This window comes from Perognathus longimembris, chromosome 20 (genome assembly GCF_023159225.1).
Source record: "Perognathus longimembris pacificus isolate PPM17 chromosome 20, ASM2315922v1, whole genome shotgun sequence".
In the NCBI taxonomy this organism is placed as follows: domain Eukaryota; kingdom Metazoa; phylum Chordata; class Mammalia; order Rodentia; family Heteromyidae; genus Perognathus; species Perognathus longimembris.
In genome coordinates, this window is record NC_063180.1 from 18,421,940 (window position 1) to 18,443,315 (window position 21,376).

Sequence of the window (21,376 nt, forward strand, 5' to 3'; positions counted from 1 at the left end):
CCTAGTTACTCAGGAGGCTGAGATCTGGAGGACCAGAGTTCAAAGCCAGCCTCGGCAGAAAAATAGTCGCAGTGATCCCATCTCTAGTTAAGTAGCAAAAAGCTGGGCTGGCGGCGTGGCTCAGTAGTAGAGCACTCTTGAAAGTGAAAAGTCAAGCCAGAGCCAATACACATACAAGGAGACCAGAGAGAAGCTGTGGGTATTTGTTACTGATTTGTGAACCTATCTCTTTCTGTCTTACACACACACATATACACACTGGGATCAAAGACTCCACTGGTGTCAGTTATATGCCAATAGGTTCAATCTATGTAGATACATGGATAGCACAACCAGACATGTCCACACACAGACCCCCATGGACAGACAGATACACACACACACACACACACACACACACACACATCCATCCCTCTCTTGCCCCCCTCTTCTGTGATTCAGGCCTCATTCTTGTCCCTACCCCACCACTCACTCAAGCCACCAGCTTGAGTCACCCCTGGAGGGGGGGTCAGCATGCTTCCCACCCTTTCCCAGCACACTCAGGGTCCCCAGAATGCTGAGAATGTGGGCACCTCCCTTCACCTCTGGCCCCTTTTCATCCCAGTAAGGGCAGTGAGGAAGCAGGTGGGGTTCAGCCACCACCCCTGACTAAGACAACCTCAATTTGTGTGCTTTAGTCTCTTCTCCCTGGATAACAGGGAGCCCCACATGGAAGGTTCCTTACTACCCTCCTCTTCCCCCCCTCCTCCCCCACCAGCTCTGCTTCTGCCCACTGTGGAGCTCCAAGTAGCGTGATGGGTCACTTCTCTGTGTCTTTGTCTTTCCTCCCTCTTTGTGGAGAAAGCTTCCACTTTCTCTCTCTCTGGGCTGTGTTTGCCCAACGGAGTGTCTCAGCTGAAGCCCAGAGGGTGTTAGAGGGCAATCGATGGGCATCTGTGTGTGTGAGGGCAATGGAGAGAAGATTGTTTCCATGTCCTGTTGGGCTGGAGAGGGAACAAGGCCCACAGACTTGAGCTGCTTGAAAGTGCAGAGGAAATTGGAGACAGAGTGTGCTAGTCAGAGAGGGGGGATGGAAGGAGTAAGAGACAGACAGAGATACAGAGACCCAGTCAGAAAGATAGAGATGCCCTGGGCATTGGTGGCTCACACCTGCCATTCTAGCTACTCAGAAGGCTGAGATCTGAGGATCGAGGTTCAAAGCCAGCCTGGGCAGAAAAGTTAGTGTCCATGAGACTATTTATCTCCAATGAACCATCAGAAAACCAGAAGTGGTGATATGGCTCAAAGTGGTAGAACATAAAAGAGCTCCTGGACAGTGCCCAGGCCCTGAGTTCAAACCCCACAACTGACAAAAAAAGAGACAGAGGAGGAAACAGAGGAGGTAGAGGTCAGACAGAAGCAGAGAAAAGCACTCAGAAGAGAGAGACTCAGAGGCCAGAGGACAGGGAGACATTGTCAGTAAATAACAAGTGCCATCCCGCCCCACCACTGCCCTGCCCTCTCCCCTTCCCTATCGCTCCCTCCCCCAACTCACCTGGAACATACAAACTGTGCTGGGGGTCATGGCCTGTGGTGGGGATCAGAGGGACAGCATCTTGGAGCCAGAGTAGGTTCACAGGTTCTGGGGGACCCTGGGCCTGGCAGCTTAGGTTGAAGGGGACATTGGCAGCTACGGCCTTGTCTTCAGGCTCCTTCAGGAAGTAAGGCAGGCCTGGCAGGGAGACAGGGGAAGAGGCTGGGGTCCCTCTGAATAAACTTGGGCCCCCAGGCCTCCAAAGATTATGGAGTCTTTGAGTTGTCCCCTCCCCCCCACTTTCTAGTTCTCCAGGACATCTGAACTTCCTTCATTTTCTTTTTTCTTTTTAAATTAATTTATTTTTTGTTTATGTGGTACCAAGGAATCAAACCTAGGGCCTCATGCACTCTACCACTTAGTGGTAGCACTCTACCACTAAGCCACATTCTTAGCCCTCCTTCAGTTTCTACCCCTACAATATATGATCCTAATGCCTGATTTCCGTGTGTGTGTTGGTCCTGGGGCTTGAACTCAAGGCTTTCTGCATCAAGATGCATGGCTCTACCACTTGAGCCACATCTCCATTTCCAGCTTCTTTTGGGGGTGGGGGATGAGGGTGGGGAGCTGGTTAATTGGAGATAAGAGCCTTGAGGATTTGTCTTCCCTGACTGGCCTTGAACCAAAAATCTTCATTATCTCAGCCTTCTGAGTGGCTAGAATTTGCAGGAGTAAATTCTACCCTCAAGATAAGGGACTGCTTTGCTGAATGTCTGTGGCTCATATCTGTAATCCTAGCTACTCAGGAAACTGAGATCTGAGGATCGTGGTTCAAAGCCAGCTCAGGCAGCAAAGGCCATGAGACTGTTATCTCCAATGAACCTCCAGAAAGCCAGAAGTGAAGCTGTGGCTCAAAGTGGTAGAGTGCTAGCCTTTTGCAAAAAAGCTCAGGGACAGTGCCCAGGCTCTGAGTTCAAGCCCCATGACTGATCAAAAAAAAAAAAAGTTATCTTACTGAGTAATTCAGGTCTCTTTTCCAGAATGTGTGATTCCTCAACAAATCAATTATTAATTAATTAGCTGACAAATAGTTATTTATTTAGACTTTTTCTTTTTAAAATTTTTATTGCTATAAAGATGATGTACAGAGGGGAGGGTCACAGTTACATAAGTCAGGTAAAGAGTAGATTTCTTTTTGGATAATGTCTCTCCTTCTCTCACTCCTATTTTTCACTCCTGTCTCCACCCACAAGTCAAATAAGTTAGAGATAGCTCGGTGCCGGTGGCTCACACCTATAATCCTTGCTTCTCAGGATGCTGAGAACTGAGGATTGTGCTTCAAAGTCAGCCTGGGCAGGAGAGTCCGTGAGACTCATATCTCTGATTAACCATCAGAAAATGGGAAGTGGTGCTATGGCTCAAGTGGTAGAGCACCAGCCTTCAGCTGAAGAGCTCAGGGACACTACCACCAACAACAAAAATTAGAGGGGCTGGGAATATAGCCTAGTGGCAGAGTGCTTTTCTTGTATATATGAAGCCCTGGGTTCAATTCTTCAGTACCACATATATAGAAAAAGCCAGAAGTGGCACTGTGTCTCAAGTGGCAGAGCACCAGCCTTGAGCAAAAAGAAGCCAGGGACAGTGCTCAGGCTGTGAGTTCAAGCCCCAGGACTGGCAAAAAAAAAAAAAAGTAGAGACAGATTCTGGCTACGTAAACTGAGGCTAGCCTCCAACTCCAGATCTTCCTGCCTCCATTTCCTGAGTGATGGGATTATAGGTGTGCACCACCATGCCTGGCTTTCATCATCTCATTTTACAGATGAGGAATGAGAGGTTCTCCAGGAGTGGGGAAGGTTAGAAGAGTTAAGCCATATACCTCTAACTTCTAGATGATTCTACTTACCCCAACCATGCCTGATCTCCCCCCCCCAAAAAAACCCCAAGCACTGAATGACTTCTCTTCCAGCACCTACAATCTTTCCAGACCTGCTCCCCCATAATCAGAACCCTCTAGTTTCCCAAGAAACTAGCATACATGCCCTAGGAGGGCACCCCAAATTCTGCAGTACCTGGTGAGCTCTCAGGACTGCACCCCAGTACTCACCTTCCAGCCCTACGTAGCCAGGCTGGGACATGAAAGTCTGTCCTCCAAGAGTCACCAAACATTGGTATCGTCCCGTGTCTGCAGGCTTGAGGGAGAAGATTCTGGAAGGGAAAAGGAGGATCAAGAAGTTGGGGCTGAAGAAGCCGGTGTGGGGCAGGAGGGGAGGGGGTGTCTGAACGGAAAGGTCACAGAAAGATATTTTTAGTTCATTTTACAGAAGAAGAAAATGAAACTCAAGGGTGTCATCATAAGCAGAAAGCCAGGCTAGGGTTCTGCCGGCCGTGGGGTGGCCGGGCGGTGCCGGGAAGGGGGATCTGGGGTGCCAAGACTGCTCAGGAACCTCATTCACACCTGAGCTGGCTGACCACTTTCCAGTCGTCCTCCCAGTCTTCACCCAGGGGTAACTGAATCTGGGTGCTGTCTGCCATCTGGAGGGTCTGTCCATCCCGCAGCCAGTCCACTTCTGGGGGCTCGCCGTGAATGCGGAGCTCACACCGCAGGGTCCCCATGATTCCTCGGGCCCCGGTGATGTTCTCCGGACTTTGCATAAATGGGTCCTCAGTGTCAGCCCATGCACCTGCTGAGAAGCAAGCACAGGGAGGGAAGGACTGAGGGACCCCCACCCAGGACGTAGGGGGCCACCAGACCCCCCCCCCCAGGTCCTTACTAGCCCTCCCCCGCGCCAAGCCTCCCCTCCAGGCCGTTAGGCACACATAGTTGTAGGGTGACCTCAGAACGCAGGGTGGGAGCAGAGGGTGGAGGCTCGGGAGAGGATGAGAGTTTTCCCAGGGGACCAAGGGCCAGCGTCCCTCTGTCCTTTGGGATCTGGGCGGCCTCCCACGCCCCGGGGCTGCCTGGCAGGGCCAACCTCTGCCCTTTGGCTCCCCCAAGATTTTAACAGATTGGGATGGTAAACAGAGGAGGGAAGAAAAAGGGTTTGGGATGGAGAGAAAGAGAGGGAGAGAGGGAGAAACAGACAGACAGAGACAGATAGAGACAGAGAAACAGAGACACAGTCAGAGAGACACAGCAATAGAGACAGAGACAGATAAAGAGACAGAGACAGAAAAAAGACAAAGACAGAAAAACAGAAAGACACGCAAAGTCAAAGAATGAAAGTCACCCCTTCCCACTTCAGTGGGAAAGCAAGTGTCTGTGTGTGTGTGTGTGTGTGTGTGTGTGTGTGTGTGTGTGTAAGGCAGTGGCAAGGGGACCCCCAGAACTTCATATTCCACCCTCTGTCTGCCTCAGTGGCTCTTTGGGGGAAGATCGGTCCTTTTGTATCTCTCCATGTCGTCTGTCTCTGACTCCCCCCTCCCCTTTTCTTTCTTTCTGTTTCTTTTCTTTTCTTTCTGTTCCTCTGTCTTCTTTTTCTCTCCCCAATGCCTGTCCTAGTATGTCGGTGTGTCCTTGCATCTCTTTCCCTCTTTCTAAGTCTCCACACTGCTGTTCCCAGGAAACGTCCCAAAGCCTAGCATCCCCAACACCTGCCATCCAGCCCCCATCCCTCTTCTTCCCCCCCAAAGCCCCCCACCCCCATCACTCACCCCAGCAGGACAACGCCAAACACCAGGCTAACGGGATTCTGCCCATCCTTCGGGCCATCAGCACAGGAGATCGAAGCCAAACTTTTTCTTCCAAACTTGCTGGCCGCCTCCCGAGGGGGGAGGGGGCAGGGCCAGGCTGTTCCTGGCCCTCCCCCCCCAAGCTCCGGGCTCCCCGGGGACTTGGCACTGCCCACGCTTGGCACAGCAGGAGCCCCTTGCCTTGGCTCTGCTTCTTCAGCAACCACCTTCCCCCAAGCGTGATCCACTAACTGTCTCCTTCCCTTCCCAGTGCTGGCTCCACTGCTGCCTCCTTCTCTTCCTCCCTAGACTTCAGGGCAACCCTCCCCCCCATAGGCCCCCCCACTTTGTCTCCGCCCATCAGGCTGGAGCCTAAGGGGCCACCTGGACAGCCAAGGGTTAACTCCTGGAGTTGAGGACAAACCCTGTCTTAAAGGAGCCTAGGAAGGAGGCTGGAAAAGGGGGTGGGGAGGGGATTCTGATGGCTATGCCCCCAGTTTTGGCCCCCCCCCCATGGGGCCCAAAGTCTATGTGTCTGTTTGTCTGTCTGGTCTGAGCGCTGTCCCTCTTACGTCTCCTTTTGGGTCTGGTAATCAACATTCCGGCAGAACTCCACTCTCTGAAGCTGGTGACAACCCCCCCCCCTCCCTGGCCTCCACCCCCAGCCCAGCCCCCAGCCAGGCCTCTCCTCCTCCTGGCTACTCCCCCTTACACTCATGCACACAGACACACACACACACACACACACAGCCAGGACAGGCAGAGACATGCAGGGGCACAATGCCTGCCCAGAGCCACCCTCAGACAAGCTGGGTCAGGAGCTTACCTCCTGGGAAGCTGGGAGGGACCTGGGGTCTCAGCAGTGGAAAGCTTTGGTTGGGAGCGGGTATCACTTGGGGGGGGGGGGAGAAACTCCTTTGGAGGAGGGGGGATATGGCCAGAAAGGTGAAAGCCAGTTGGATGGGGGTGGTTCACACCTGCAAATCCCAGCTACTCAGGATGGGGTGAGACCTGAAAACTGTGGTTCTAAGCCAGTTGGGGCAGGAGGTTCTTACTCCCAAGGAACCAGCAAAAAGCCAGAAGTGGAGCTGTGGTTCGAGTGGTAGAGCACCAGCCTTGAGTGCAAAAGCTCAGGGACAGCGCCCAGGCCCAGGACTGAGCCTCAGAACCAGTACGCACATGCACACACACGTGCACACACACTCACACACACTCACACACACGCACAGAAAGGTCATGTCCACCATGTCTCAAGATGTCCGCCGGTTCCACCTGAAATCCTAGCTGAAGGCTCTAACTGTGAAGGCAGGCCAGTAACCAGCCTCCTGGGCCTCAGTATGTCCATCCATCAGATGGGGTAACTTTCGTCTCGAACAGCTGGCTAGTGGTGGACCATGAGGGTCCACGCATGCGCAGGAAGTCCATGCATGCGCAGTTTCTCTTACCCTATGGGGGCAGCTTTGGTACCCAGGACTTCCATCTCTCTGCACTTGTGCCGCCCCGGGGGTTGTGCATCCGGGGCCCTGGCTCCCCCACTTCCACCCTACGGACCTTTTGTCCTGTGCCCTTCGGTTTGACACAAAGTGGCTCTGTGCCCCCTGAACATGGGAGGGAAGTTTAGCATCACTGCCTGCTGTGTCTCTGGAACCATGTCAGCTGACAACACTCCCACCCACTCCCATTCAGCAGAGGAAGCTGAGCCACGCAACTGCCCCAGGGACCCCCTTGCACAACCAGATCTGATGGAAGTCCGCCCTTCACCTAGGCCTCTCTGTCTCTGTCTCTCTTTGTCTCTGTCTCCTCTTTCCTCTCTCTCCTCTCTCTCTGTGGTGTTTGAACTCAGGACCTGGGCGCTCTTCTACTCAAGGCTATTGCTCTACCACTTTGAGCCATGGTGCCACTTCTAGTTTTTGTGTGGTTAATTGAAGATAAGAATCTCACTTTTGGGGCTGGGAATATGGCCTAGTGGCAAGAGTGCTTGCCTCCTATACAAGAAGCCCTGGGTTCGATTCCCCAGCACCACATATACAGAAAATGGCCAGAAGTGGCGCTGTGGCTCAAGTGGCAGAGTGCTAGCCTTGAGCAAAAAGAAGCCAGGGACAGTGCTCAGGCCCAGAGCCCAAGGCCCAGGACTGGCCAAAAAAAAAAAAAAAAAAAGAATCTCACTTTTGGGGCTGGCAATATGGCCTAGTGGTAAAGTGCCTCGTATACCTGAAGCCCTGGGTTCGATTCCTCAGCACCAAATATATAGAAAAAGCTGGAAGTGGCACTGTGACTCAAGTTGGCAGTGTGCTAGCCTTGGGCAAAAAGAAGCCAGGGACAGTGCTCAGGCCCTGAGTTCAAGTCCCAAGACTGGCAAAAAAAAAACACAAAACAACACACCTCACTTTTCTGCCCAGGCTTGCTTCGAACCGAGAGCCTCAGATCTCAGCCTCCTGATGATAGGAGTGAGGCACCAATGCTCTCCCCACCCCCCAGCCCTTATCTAGCTCACACTTGTTATCTAGCTACTCAGGAGGCTGAGATATGAAGATCATGGTTCAAAGCCAGCCTGGGAGCTGGGATGTAGCTCAGTGGCAAAGTGATTGTCTAGCAAGTGGAACGTTCTGAGTTTGATCCCTAGTACAAAAAAACAAAAACAAAAAAGGACAACCCCCCCCCCCCAAAATAAAAAACAACCACAAAACACACACACAGCTGGCCACCTATGGCTCTTGCCTATATTCCTAGCTACTCAGGAGGCTAAAATCTGAGGACTGCAGTGCGAAACCAGCCTGGGTAGAAAACTCCCTGTGAAACTCTTTATCTCCAATTCACCACTCAAAAAACAGAAGTGGCGCTGTGGTTCAAAGTGGCAGAACTCAGGGGCAGCACCCAGGCCCTGAGTTTAAGCCCCACAACTGGCAAACAAACAAACACAAAACCAGCCTGAGTAGAAAAATCTGCTAAACTCTTATCTCCAAATTTAACTTAGTTAAATTTAAGCAAATTGGATCATTATCTAAAAATTCAAATCTGCATTGTATTCGTTATCATTTTCTTCTGGCTAACATCTAGAGGGTTATTGTGTGAGGCCATTCATGGCAGAAGTTTGTGAGACTCCATTTCTAAGATAGCTGTGGCTTACGTGGCAGGGCATCAGTCTTGAGTGGAAAAAGCCAAGTAAGAGTGTGAGGCCCTGAGTTCAAGACCCAGTACTGACACAACAGCAACAACAGCTGAGCTAGATGAACAGGTTGACAGAACTCTCACCAAGCACGCAGCTAAATCGTGGAAGAATCCAGGACACAGGTTTGGTGTTCTCTATCAATTCTCTCAGCTCTGCTGTATGTGTGTATGCCTGGAAGTTGCCAGAAGAAAACTGTTGTCCTGACTCTTTAAAATAAACACTTGCTCGATTATTTTCTGAGAGTTGCCTTCCCATAACCTTAAAAGACTGATAGATAAGACAGGTGCCTGTGGCTCACACCTGTCATCCTAGCTACTCAGGAGGCTGAGATAGAAGGATAAAGGTTCAGAGCCAGCCTGGGCAGCAAGGTCCATGAGACTCTTATCTCCAATGAACCACCAAAAAAAACCCTGAAAGTGGAGCTGTGGCTCAAAGTTGAGTGAAAAAGCTAAAGGATGGTGCCCAGGACCTACACACGTGAGCATGCATGCGTGCACACACACACACACGCAGAAAATTGATGAAATAAAAAGAGGTTCTTTGATTTTAAATCTTTGCCCAGACAGGGCCTCTCCTGTCAGGCGAGCACAGTGTCTGTCCCTAAACTGCCTCCCCAAGTACAGCTGATGACAATGAATGAAGCCGGGCCAGGATGGGGTGGGGGATGGGGGTATCCATCCCATCATTTGACCTTTGGGTTATGTGTTTCAAACTTCCGCACTTGATAATCTGGTTTCCTAGTGAAGGCCAGGCAGGATATAACAGGGTAGGGGGCGAAGATTCAGTGTGGGGGGGTGGCGGTGGGGAGGGGGTGGCGGGGTAGGTGGGGGAGGGCCCTCTAGACATTCAGGGTCCTGATCTACTGGCTGCAGACCAGTCCCAGCCATGCCCCTCCTTCCTCCAGCCTGCGCAGCTCCACATCTGCTTCTGAGGTCAACAGCCACGGTGGGTGGTGACCATATTTTTCAGCTCCCCGCCCGGCCTCCAGGGAGGGGCGGACCCCCCCATCCCCATACTTCCTCACTATGTCAGACACCCCTTGCACAAGTACACAGGGCCCTGCCTTGTCGGGGCAGGGGTGGGGGGGGGGAGAGAAACAAACTCTTCCAAAAAACAAAAACAAACCAAAAAAACTCCCCAAATCCCCACATCAGGGACCTCTAGTCCCAGACAGTTCACATCTGGCCCATTTTGTGACGGGGCTGGTTGGAGCCTGGCCACTGCGTGGTCCTTTTCACCCCTTTTTAGGGGGTCTGACACGTAGACTAGGATCTGTGGGTGTGGATGGCAGTGTGGGTGTGTGTTGGGGGGTGGAGCTGGAACCCTTAATTAATATTTTTTGTGCTGGTCATTGGGCTTGAACTCAGGGCTTGGATGCTATCCCTGAATTATGTTGCTTAGGGGTGATGCTCTACCACTTGAGCCACAACTCTACTTCTGGCTTATTATTATTTTTTGTCAGTCGTGGATCTTGAACTCAGGGCCTGGGCACTGTCCCACTCAAGGCTAGCTTTTTACTAGTTCATTGAAGATAAGGGTCTCACGGGCTTTCCTGTCTGGGCTGGCTTTGAACAGCAATCCTTAGATTTTGACAAGGGTGAGCCACAGGCGCTGGGCTGGAGCCCCTATTAATGTGGTTACATAAGCAGGGATGGGATGGTCACATTTCTCGGGTCTGAGTGTGTGTGTCCAGAATGTATGTATAGCTGGGTATGGCAGTACACTACTATAATCCCAGCTCTTGGGCCTTAAAAGCCAGCTGGGCTATATGATAAAAACCCACTACCCTCCACCCCCCAAATCCAACAAAAACTCAAACCCAGGGGTTGGAAGCATGGCTCAGGTGGTAGGGCAGCAAGCGGCCTGTGAGCAAGAGCAAGTATCAGATATGGAGTTTGAGTCATCCTCTTGTAAAAAAAAAAAAAAAAGAGAATCAAATACTAATACTAGAAACCAAGTGCGTGCGCACACACACACACACACACCATGATCTCTGTGCACAATAGCAGAGAAGGAAAGAATTGTATTTGGGACAGTGAGTTACTCAAGGTGGTTGAGAACAGTCTTTTCTGATGGTCAGAGGGCATGGTGGGGGCGCTGGGGATTGCCTCATTGGTCCTAGCAGGTCTCAGCAGAGAGATGGCACGGTATGTGGACAGTGTGTGATGTGATTGCAGTGTGTGTGTGTGTGTATTCTCATGTATGGCCGGCCCCCAGACATGGCGGCGTTCATTGGCTATGAAGGCAGTGAGGAGACCTGGAAAGCTGGCAGGTTGTTCATGTGGGTTGTGAGCACACGGAACCACGTGGCACGGAAGATGGGTGTGTTATCTGTCCATACACATCACGCTCCCAGATGGGCTCCATTCACTTCCACAGAAAGCAGCTGGACCTAGTAGCACACGCCTGTCATCACCCTCTTCCTCCGTCAGGGGAGGTGGACAGGCCGCACCTGCAGCTGGAAGGCGGCAGGGATATTGAAAAGGCCTCTGGTGGCTGGCTGGAGGCTCAGGGCACTGGGTGGGCATGGGCTCTCAAGGGAGAAGGCCTGCAAGATGCTGGTGAAGAAGAGAAAGAGCTTGGCCCGAGCCAGGCCCTCCCCGAGACACGTACGCTTGCCTGGTGAGAGAAGAGACAGGACTGAGTTACTGCTGTTCCCAACCCGGCCTGCAGAGGGCGCCAGCAAGGGGGAGGGGTCCAGGGGGTGGTGGTGGATGTACTGGGGTTGCCCAGAGAGTCAGCCTTCTGCTTAGATCCCAGGCTCGGCAGATACCTAAGGAGAAAGGCAGGAAGGCCTCAGGCTTCCGGAACCTTCCATCTGCATCCAGGAAGTGGCCTGGGTTGAACTCTTCGGGTTGCTTGAAGAAGTTGGGGTCATGCAAGGCAGAGCCAAGGAGAGGGAAGACCTCGGTGCCCTATGGGGACAAGAGAGCCTGGCACAGTTCCGGAGATTCCCAAGCCACTCCCACCCTAGGGCCTGGTGCTAGTCACATGCTCCTCCCAATCCACCTATCAGTGTCTACCGTGGACAGCCACATATGTGATCTCACGTGTATGTATGTGCTCTCTGTCTCTCTCGTTGAGTCTTCTGAGGTGTTATGGATTGTATCCCCATTTTAAAGATAGAGCAGCCAGGCATGGTAGTGCATGCCTGTAACCCCAGCACTCAGGGTGGTAAGGCCAGAGGAAGAGGCTCGAGGCTGTTGCTCTACCACTTGAGCCACAGCACCACTTCTGGCTTTTTTTCTGAGTAGTTTATTGGAGATAAGAGTCTCTTGGGCACTTCTGTCTGGGCTGGCTTCGAACCTTGATCTCAGATCTCAGACTCTTGAGTAGCTAGGATGACAGGTGTAAGCCACTGGTACCTGGCTGGTGAGACTCTTATCTCCAATGAACCACCAAATTAAGGAAAAAAAAAAAAAAGCTAGGAGTGGTAGCTCAAGCGATACAGTGCTAGCCTTAAGGGAAAAAAAGGAAACTGAGGCTTAGGGCACTAGTGGCTCACACCTGTCATCATAGCTACTCAGGAGGCTGAGATCTGAGGATGGTGGTTCAAAGTCAGTCTGGGCAGGAAAGTCCCTGAGACTCTTATCACCAATGAAAAAAAAAAGCTGGAATTGGAGTAGTGGCTCAAGTGGTAGAGCACCAGCCCACCACTTGAGAACGTGAGGCCTTGAGTTCAAGCAGTACAGGAGCACAAATGATCATTAAGCCTATCTCTGCAGAATGTCTGAGTCCACTTCTTTGCAGCTTGGTTCCCTCTGCCCAAATTGGGGACACGTGGCAGTTCAGGTAGATCAGAGCTCCTGTGTTCTTGGGGTTTCTCCATGTGGGGGGAAGGCAGGTAGGGGAGTGGGGGGGTGGGGGAGTCTGGCTCGTTGGACTTGGGGAGACCCCAGGAATAGCTAGGGCCTTGTTAATGCTGGTAGAGTTAGCTACAGGGTGGGCTTCCTGGGCCCGAAGGCTACGTAAACATAAAAAGCTTTCTAACTTTGCAGACTTGGTTTCCTCACCTGAAATGGGCACACAGTGACCGTGCAGGATCACAGAGAGGAAATGGACGTATGGAAAGGTCTGGAAGTTTCCCCTTGCACAGAGATGGACACTCATGATTTCGCTGACCTGGACCTAGAATGTCCCCCCACCCCCCCGCCACCCGGAGCTGACTTGATGCTTTACAAGCATTGTCTTACAGCCCTGAGTTCACATCATTATTGCTCCCAGTTTAGAAAGGGGGTGGGGGTAAGAGTCTGAGGAGAAGCTGCCTTTGCAACTAAAATAGTGCAGCTGGGAGTAGTCTAGCTGCCAGGATCTGGGATACATCTCCCTCTGGTGGTGGTATGTTGGAATTGGCTCTCCAGTAAGATGGAGGAGGGGGGAGAGAAAGGAGAGGGAAAGAGGGAGAAGGAGGGAGAAAGATAGAGGGAAAGAGGAGAAAAGGATGAGGGGGGGCGGGAAAAAAGAAGGAGGAGGGAGGGGGAAAGAGAGAGAGGAGAGAAAGAAGCGGGGGTGGGGGGGGAAGAGGACAAAGCCAGGCACCAGTGGCTCACACCTGTAATTCTGCCTACTCAGGAGGCCGAGATCTGAGGATGGAGGTTTAAAATCAGCCTGGGCAGAAAAGTCTCTGTGAGACTTTTTGTTGTTGTTGTTGTTGTTGGTTGTGGGGTTTGAACTCTGGGCCTGGAAGCTCTCCTTGAGCTCTTCAGCTCTTCAGCGCTCTACCACTAGAGCCACCAAGCCACTTCTGGTTTTCTGGTGATTAACTGGAGATAAGAGTCTCACGGACTTTCCTGCCTGGGCTGGCTTTGAACTACAATCCTCAGATCTCAGCCTTCTGAGTAGCTAGGATGACAGGCGTGAGCCACCGCCAGCAGTGCCTGGCCCTGTGAGACTCTTAGCTCCAATTAACCACTCAAAAATCTGGAAGCAGAGCCATGGCTCAATTGGTAGAGTGCCAGTTTTGAGCACAAAGAGGCCCAGGGACAATGCCCAGGCCCTGAGTTTAAGCCCCATGACTAACAAAAAAAAAGGAGGAGAAAGAGGGAGGGAGAGAGGGAGAGAGCAAGAAAGGGAGAAAAGGGAAGAGAGAGGGGAGAGAAGAAAAGATGGAGGAGGAAGAGGGAGAGAGAAGGAGGGTGGGAGAGAGGGAGACGAAGGGAAGGAAAGAGAAAGAGGAAAGAGAGGAGAGAGGGAAAAGATGGAAGAGGAGGAGGGAGGGAGGGAGGGAGAAAGAGAGAAGGAAGGAGAAAGAGAGGCCAGACAGTGGAGAGAGAAAAAAGATGGATGAGGAGGAGGAGGTAAAGTGGGAGAAAGAGAGAGGAAAGGAAAGAGGTGTGGGGAGGGGAGACCATGTGTGTTTACAGTTTGGACTGACAGTTCAGATGCATGCTGGGTCCAGGACACCCCACACCTACCTGAGGCAGAGTGTACCCCCGGAAGTACGTGGTCCTTGTGAGGGTGTGGGGGATACCCATGGGCACCAGGGCCAGCAGCCGCTGGGCTTCATGCAGGACGGCATCGGTATAGGGGAGGCGGGCGCGGTCGCCCAGGCTGGGTGCCCGGCCGACCCCCAGCTCCTGTGCCAGCTCCTCCTGCACACGCTCTGTGTGGGACAGGAGGGTTGAGGGTCAGGGGTGAGGTGGGACCCCGTGATTCTCCTCTCAGGAATCCCATCTTCTTTGGGTAGCCATTGTTTGGGGGTGAGGCTAGCAAGGGGGACGGGCCTGCATCTGACCTCTGAAATCCCACTGGCAATGCTGCCCATGGGTACACTCCGCTGTCCACCTCCATTTTCCTGATGAGGAAACGGAAGCCCAGAGGCCCTGCTTGGAAGTCACATCTGCCTCTGCCCATGGTCGCGGAGTCTCAGCTTCGAGGCCACCAGCCACCTCACTGGCCCTGACTGCATGGAACACAGCTCCCTAACCTGGAAAGACTGGAGTTTGGGGGGCTCCTTCTCAGCTCTGTCTCCGATCCACACATCTCCTTCTCCATCTGTGTACTAGCATTTTTTTTTTGGGGGGGGGGATCAGTCTTGTGGCTTGAACTCTGGGCCTGGGCGCTGTCCCTGAGCTCTTCAGCTCAAGGCTAGCTCTCTACCACATTGAACCTCAGTGCCACTTCAGGTTTTCTGGTGGTTCATTGGACATAAGAGTCTCATGGACTTTCTTGCCCTGGCTGACTTTGAATTGGGATCCTCAGCTCTCAGCCTCCTGAGATGGCAGGCTTTAGAACACACTCTTACTTTGGACGTGAGGGTATTTCAGCATCAGGAGGAGGGCGTAGCAGATGGTGGAGCTGATGGGTTTCGTCCCAGCAAACAGCAGGTAAGTGGCCGTCATCAGCAAGTTCTTCCCGGTGAATTCCGTGCTTGGGTCATTTTCCTCCTGGGAGAGGCCAGGTAGAGGGAGGGTCTCATGAGAACACACAGCCAGAGCCTAGTGGAGTCAGGCTGGGCCCTGTGAGAGCAGACAGGGAGAGCTTTGGCAAATGAATAAAGGTTGTAAAATAAAGGTTTGGGCAAAATTGAGAGGTAACCTCTTGGGAGTAGCTCATTTTAGCTGAAAAAAATTTTTTTTTGGGGGGTCCTCCTGATAGAGTGCTTGCCTAGCATGCATGAAGCCCTGGGTTCGATTCCTCAGCACCACATATATAGAAAAAGCCGGAAATGGCGCTGTGGCTCAAGTGGTAGAGTGCTAGCCTTGAGCAAAAGGAGGCCAGGGACAGTGCTCAGGCCCTGACAAAAACCTCCCCAAACCCACAGATAATAAACCAGGCATGGTGGCATACACCTGTAATACCAGCACTTTGGGAGGCAGAGGAAGGAAGATCATATGAGTTTGAGGCCAGTCTAGGCTACATATTGAGATCCTGACTCAAAATACTCAGAACAAACAATAAGAAAAGCACACACACACACACATACACACACACACACACACTTTGGAAAAAACACACACACACAAAAAGACAAACAATAAAACACCCCAGCTAGGCAGAGCAGGAAAGCCCCAGAGACTCTTATCTCCAGTGAATCATCCAATAGCAGGAAGCGGAGTTGTGCCTCAAGTGGCAGAGCCCCAGCCTTGAGCACAAAACCTCAGGGACAGAGCCCAGGCCCTGTGTCCAGCCCAGGAATGGTCAGCCACTAATTCGAGCTATTCAGGAGATGGAGACAGGAGGATTAGGGTTCAAGGCCAGCCCAGCAAAGTTGACCCAGGGCTACAAATACCATTTTAAATCACAAGCTTTCCCAATGAAATGATTGCCATTCACATAAAATTCACATAAAATTCACCGCCAGCAGGGATGGGGGCAGGGGGGCGGGATGGGATGGCAAAAATTGAAGGTGAGACTCCTAGGTATGGCCTGAACTCAGGGCCCACAGAAGGAGAAGGAGGCAGAGGAGGAGGAGAGGAAAAATAGGCAAGCAAGAGAGGGGCCAACACTTAAGGAGGGGGTGCCATACAGATGCACACACAGGAACCTGAAGGGAGAGAAAAGGTCTCCAGGGGCTCTCTCCCCTCCCCCCTCCCCCACCTGCGCCATCTTGAGCAAGAAGGCGTCCACTAGGTCCCGGTTGGGACCCGAGGCATCCCAGACGTCTCGGTGTCTCTGCACTTGTTTGGCGGTGAAGGCGGCCAGCGTAGCCAAGTGGCCCTGGAGTTGTCTGTGGGGGCCGGGCAGGGGCCGCAGGAGCCAGGAGAACATCTCATAAGCCTAGTAGAGTGGGGGAAAGACAGGTGGTGCTCAAAGGGGCCTGGCAGGACCCCATGGGGCGGGGGACTGCAGCAGGGGTCCCCCCACTCACCTGGCCCCATGGGGAGCTGACGCCTTGCAAGGTCTCCCCCGCAGCCTGGACCATGGCCTGGAACTCCTTGTCGTCGTAGGGGAAGCGGAGGCCGAAGACCAGGGAGCAGGTGATGTTGGAAGTGGCCTGGGCCAGCAGCAGGGAGGGGTCAAAGGGCCGTCCTGTGGGGGTGTGGAGGGCAGAGAAGGGAGTGGTGGGGTTGGGGACAGGGGAGCCCCATAGAAGCAGATGCACCCATACAGATGACAGACTGCTCCCAGCCAGGAAGACACAAACAAGAGACAAATACGGTCTCAGGAAGGAAAAAGTGGGTGCCGGTGGCCCCTGCCTGTCATCCTAGCTACTCAGGCGGACTGCAGTTCAAGGCCAGCCAGGACCCTCCTGCAGGTCTCCCGGGCTGGGCTGGAGATCATCCACACATAACATGCGTGACCCCCTCTCTCATGACCCCACACTGCTCACCTTCCGTGTCCTGGAACGCCTCCAGTAGATAGCGCAGCTCCGCCTGGATCAGTTCCTCGCCTTCTCGCTTCCCCATGCCCAGGTCCCGCAGAGCCAGCAGGGTGAACTTCCTCAGCTGCCTCCATCGCTCCCCGTTGGCGAAGAAAACCCCTGTGAGCAAGGGCTAGACTCAAGAAGTGACTGGCCCTGCCCTCCCAATGAGCTGCCTGTGGCCCTCTGTGCCTGATTTGAGAACTGAGGGCACAGTAGGTGCTCAATAAACACACAGCCCAATGGGCTTCCTCCATCCTTGAGCGCAAGGCCAGAGGGGACATCAGACGGGTCCTCTTGTCTCTCCCACCTATACCTACATCCCCATCTTCACCCTGTGGCCCCACTTTTTGTCCAGTGGGTTCCTTCTTCGGGACTAGCCAGCCTTCAGCTCTTCCCCTCTACAGAAATTTACTAATTCTACTTCAATTATGATTAAAACCCCACAGTTTCAGCTTAGCGTGGTAGGAGTCTGAGATATGAGGATTGAGGTTTGTAGCCAGCCAGGGCAGGAAGGTTCATGAGACACTGTTCTCCAATGAACCAGTAAAAATCTGGAAGTTGGAGCTGTGAATCAATGAGGTAGCATGCTGGCCTCAAGCGGAAAAAGCCAAGTGAGAGTTTGAGGATCTGAGTTCAAGCCCTCAGTACTGGCACACAGACACACAGACACACAGACACACACACACACACACAATAATTCTACAGGGGCTGGGAGTGTGGCTTAGTGGTAAGAGTGCTTGCCTAGCATGCGTGAAGCCCTGGGTTCAATTCCTCAGTACCACATACACAGAACATAATAATAAAAAATTTAAAAATCCATAGTTTCCAGAGAACAACAACAATAACAACAACAAAACAGACACGTGACTCATAGGCCCTGCCTAAGGGCCCTTTTGACCTTGACTTTCTTCTTTTTTTTTTTTTTTTTTTTTTGGCCAGTCCTGGGCCTTGGACTCAGGGCCTGAGCACTGTCCCTAGCTTCTTCCCGCTCAAGGCTAGCACTCTGCCACTTGAGCCACAGCGCCGCTTCTGACCGTTTTCTGTATATGTGGTGCTGGGGAATCGAACCTAGGGCCTCGTGTATCCGAGGCAGGCACTCTTGCCACTAGGCTATATCCCCAGCCCCTCCTTGACTTTCTTCTTTCCTCAAAGGATGTCATGACCTCAGCCCCCAGGTCCCCCATTTTAGTACCTGCTGGTGGCTCTGCCTGCAGGGGGCTGTCACTCCCCCCCTCAAAGAACCTCCATCTTTCATCCTTCCTCTGGCTCTCAGCTCAGGGGCCACCTCCTCCACGAAGGCCTCTGTGAGCTCCTCCACGGGCTCACGGCACAGGGCCTCCTGTATCCTGTTCTCAAAGCCACACCTCTTATTTCAGAGCTCGAGTCCCTCCCTCCACTGTCTTATGGAAAGTGTGTATCCTGTGTCCTCAATTCTCAGTACAGGAGCCAGGCACAGGGAGATGGTGGGGTGAATAATTTTCCACACTCCATGCTTTGCCTTGACTTGCATTTCCCTTCCTTCCTTCCTTCCTTCCTTCCTTCCTTCCTTCCTTCCTTCCTTCTTTCCTTCCTTCCTTCCTTCCTTTCTCCCTCCCTCCCTCCCTCCTTCCTTTTCTTTTCTTTTCTTTCATCTTCTTTTCTTTCACCAGTTCTGGGGCTTGAACTCAAGTCCTGAGTGCTAGCCCTGATTTTTTTTTTTTTGCTAAGGCTGACACTCTACTACTTGAGCCACAGCTCCTTTTCTGGCCTTTTCTGTGTATGTGGTACTGAGGAATCCAACCCAGGGCTTCATGCATGCGAGACAAGCACTCTACCACCAAGCCACAGTCCCAGCCCAGATCTTTTTTTTTTTTTTTTTTTGCCAGTCCTGGGGCTTGGACTCAGGGCCTGAGCACTGTCCCTGGCTTCTCTTTGCTCAAGGCTAGCACTCTGCCATTTGAGCCACAGCACCACTTCTGGCCGTTTTCTACATAGGTGGTGCTGGGGAATCGAACCCAAGGCTTCATGTATACGAAGCAAGCACTCTTGCCACTAGGCCATATTCCCAGCCCTAGCCCAGATCTTTTTGTGTGTTTGTGTGTCAGTCCTGGAGTTGGAACTCAGGGCCTGGGTGCTCTCCCTTTGCTTTTTTGCTCAAGGCTAGCCACATTTCCAGCTCCCTGGTCTTGCATTTCGATCCTCCTATTTCAGCCTCCTGAGTAGCTGGGATGACAGGTGTGATCTCCCCATCCGGGCACCTGGCGAGGGATGTCCTAGCACAACGCATAGCTTCCAGGTTATGAGTGTTGGCCTATCCATCCCTAGAGCCTGGAAAGTTCCTTGGTCTTCCTTTCATGAGGATTACTTAGCAGGCGCCGCCCTCAGCACCAGGCCTAGTCCCCTTTTCAGTCCTTGGCCTAGTCCTTGGACACAAACATCCCTTTTCGCATGGAATCTCAGGACTCAGCTGTGTGCAAAAGTCATGCACACACCTGTGTGTGGGGGTCACCCAGCCATTCACTCACCGTGACCATCAAACGTCTGGTCCAGGGTTTCCAGCCTTCCCCGCCCATGGAATTCCTCAGCCTGCTCTCCCAGGGCCTCGTGGACAGCCTGGTGGCCCACCAGCACCACGACGCGCCGCCAGGGGCCCAGATGCACCGTGAACACGGCTCCATACTTCTTACTCAGCTGGGGGCACAGAGGGAGAAAGAGTTGGGGTGCAGGTCACTGTGGCTGCCAGCCCAAAGCCGCTGTGGTCTCTCATAACTCCCCCAAAAGCAAACCAAACTTTTCAATTTCCAGTTAAAAATGATCATTTCCTAGCTAGGTGCTGGTGGTTCACGCCTATAACCCTAGCTACTTAGTATGGTGAGATGTGGAGGATCACGGTTCAAAGCCAGCCCAGGGAGGACAGTCTGCAAGACTCTTACTTCCAATGAACCACCAAAAGAAAAAGGAAAAAAAAAAAAAGCCAGACGTGGTGCTGTGGCTGAAGTGGTAGAGCGCTAGCTTTGAGCACAAAAGCTCAGGGACAGATCCTAGATTCTGAGTTCAAGCCCCAGGACACACACACACACACACACACACACACACACACACACACACACACACACACACATCCTGAGCATCTGTCTCCAGATGTCCCTATCCCTCCCTCCCAACCTCTTAAACTACATCCCCATCCCCAGTCCTGCCCACACCCTCTTTCTGAAGTACCAGAGGGTGTGTGTGTGTGTGTGTGTGTGTGTGTGTGTGTGTGTGTGTGTGTGTGTGTGTGTGTGGTGTGTCCTGGGGCTTGAACTCAGAGTCTAGGATCTGTCCCTGAGCTTTTTTCACTCAGGGAGAATGCTCTATCACTTGAGCCACAGCTCCACTTCTGTTTTTGGGTGGTTCACTGGAGATGTGAGTCTCATGGACTTTCTTGCCTGGGCTGACCTCTAGTCATGATCCTCAGATCTCAGCCTCCTGAGTAGCTGAGATTACAGGTGTGAGGCACTGGCACCTAGCTACCATGGGTTCTTTTGGATTGGGAGAAGTTCTCCCGGCCTCCGCCCTGGCCAGTTGGGGCTGCCTTTCCTTCCTAACTTCTCACCCAGGTCTCAGGGCCCCCCCTGGATCCCATCTAAGCATGAGCGTCACCTCATCCGTTAACAACTCTCAGGATCTCCCATCATCCCAGCCCCTTCCTCAGAAGACTTCCTCTCAGCCAGGCGCTGGTGGCGCACACCTGTCATGCTAGCTACACGGGAGGCTGAGATCTAGAAGATCATAGTTCAAAGCCAGCCTGGGCAGGAAAGTCTGTGGGACTCTTCTCTCTAATGAACCAGTAACAAGAAGCTGGGAATAGAGCTGTGGCTCAAGTGGTAGAGCACCAGCCTTGAACAACATAGCTTAGGGATGGGCAGTGTTCAGGCCCTAAGTTCAAGCTCAGGACTGGTACCAAAAAAAGGAAAAAAATCCTCTCCTCCTGTCAATAAGCTCAACTCGAGCACACCAGCTACTCTTCCCCGATGGCTCTTCTCTCTCAGCTGTGTTCCCTCCCAGCCCACAGCCTTCCCAGGCTCCTGTGGGGCCCGTCCCCCTTCCTGGGTCCTCCTCCCCCGACTTTCACCCCATTTCCAGGACTCTGTGTGGCTCTGCAGGGCGCCCCTTCCCTTCTCAGCCCTGCTCCTGCCTGGAGGGTCCCCTTTGGTCCTGGGACCCCTTGCATCTGCCTTCTTCTTTGACCCCCCCCCCCACCCTTTGTACCCCCTATTCCCAGCCAGGTCACTCCCCCGGGGGACCCCTTCCCCACCCCCAGCCAGGCTCACTCACCCGCATGAGCCCGGAGTAGATGGCCCCAGGACGCAGCTGGAAGAAGTTGCCCAAGAGAGGCAGCGGTGTGGGCCCTGGGGGCAGGTGGCCGAGGGCCCGCGTCCCCCACGGTGACGGAGTCACCAGCTTCACTAGCAGCAGGAGCAGCAGCAGCAGCAGCAGCAGCGCCCAGGTGCCGCCCGCGTCCATCTCAGCAGGTCGACTCTCTCCCCTCCTCCCAGGAGCTGGGCCAGAAGAAACCAGGCGCAGGGGGCGGAGTGGGGAGGGCGGGGGGGTTGGGTGGGGAGGGCGAGGGGGGGGCGGGACTGTCCCGCCCCCCAGTCGGCGAGATTTCTCCTAGGAACCCAGCCTGACGTTGGGGACACTGTACATGCATGAGTGATCAAGCCAGGTTACCCCGGCTGCCCTCCCCACCTCCACTTTT

At 53.1% G+C, this 21,376-nt stretch overlaps 2 protein-coding genes and 1 long non-coding RNA gene across 6 annotated transcripts in view; 1 reads left to right on the forward strand and 2 right to left on the reverse strand.

The window, feature by feature from the left end:
• The window catches only part of Axl (AXL receptor tyrosine kinase), a 24,980-nt gene extending 19,220 nt beyond the window's left edge, over positions 1-5,760 (reverse strand). For 2 of the 4 annotated variants that reach the window (XM_048330038.1, XM_048330036.1), the window contains exons 1-4: positions 5,165-5,760; positions 3,969-4,194; positions 3,618-3,718; positions 1,535-1,711 (exon numbers count right to left, since the gene is read on the reverse strand). In XM_048330038.1, coding sequence (XP_048185995.1) covers positions 1,535-1,711; positions 3,618-3,718; positions 3,969-4,194; positions 5,165-5,222 — 562 coding nt within the window. In that variant the 5' untranslated portion in view covers positions 5,223-5,760. Of the gene's footprint in view, positions 1-1,534; positions 1,712-3,617; positions 3,719-3,968; positions 4,198-5,164 lie in introns of all 4 variants that reach the window. The other 2 variants (XM_048330037.1, XM_048330035.1) reach the window with 1 other exon arrangement.
• On the forward strand, positions 895-19,896 carry LOC125339004. Its single transcript, XR_007208379.1, has 3 exons — positions 895-1,055; positions 16,470-16,472; positions 19,860-19,896. It is a non-coding gene; the product is annotated as an uncharacterized LOC125339004 (long non-coding RNA).
• Positions 10,332-21,146, reverse strand: LOC125338986 (cytochrome P450 2S1). Its single transcript, XM_048330042.1, has 9 exons — positions 20,953-21,146; positions 19,161-19,326; positions 16,624-16,773; positions 16,162-16,322; positions 15,891-16,070; positions 14,596-14,737; positions 13,766-13,953; positions 11,125-11,266; positions 10,332-10,970 (listed from the first exon to the last, which is right to left on the reverse strand). The coding sequence occupies exons 1-9, from the start codon at positions 21,139-21,141 to the stop codon at positions 10,780-10,782; spliced, it is 1,509 nt and encodes a 502-aa protein (XP_048185999.1). The 5' UTR covers positions 21,142-21,146; the 3' UTR covers positions 10,332-10,779.
• Between the last annotated feature and the right edge of the window lie 230 nt (positions 21,147-21,376).

What these genes read in the sequence shown, in the direction of transcription:
- LOC125338986 (XM_048330042.1), bottom strand. Translation starts at nt 21,141, where the DNA reads ATGGACGCGGGCGGCACCTGGGCGCTGCTGCTGCTGCTGCTGCTGCTC. An exon ending in TCTACTCCGGGCTCATGCGG is followed by an intron (nt 19,327 to 20,952) that starts GTGAGTGAGCCT and finishes CTGTGCCCCCAG; the next exon opens with CTGAGTAAGAAGTATGGAGC. An exon ending in CTTCCTGCCTTTCTCCTTAG is followed by an intron (nt 10,971 to 11,124) that starts GTATCTGCCGAG and finishes TTCTCTCACCAG; the next exon opens with GCAAGCGTACGTGTCTCGGG.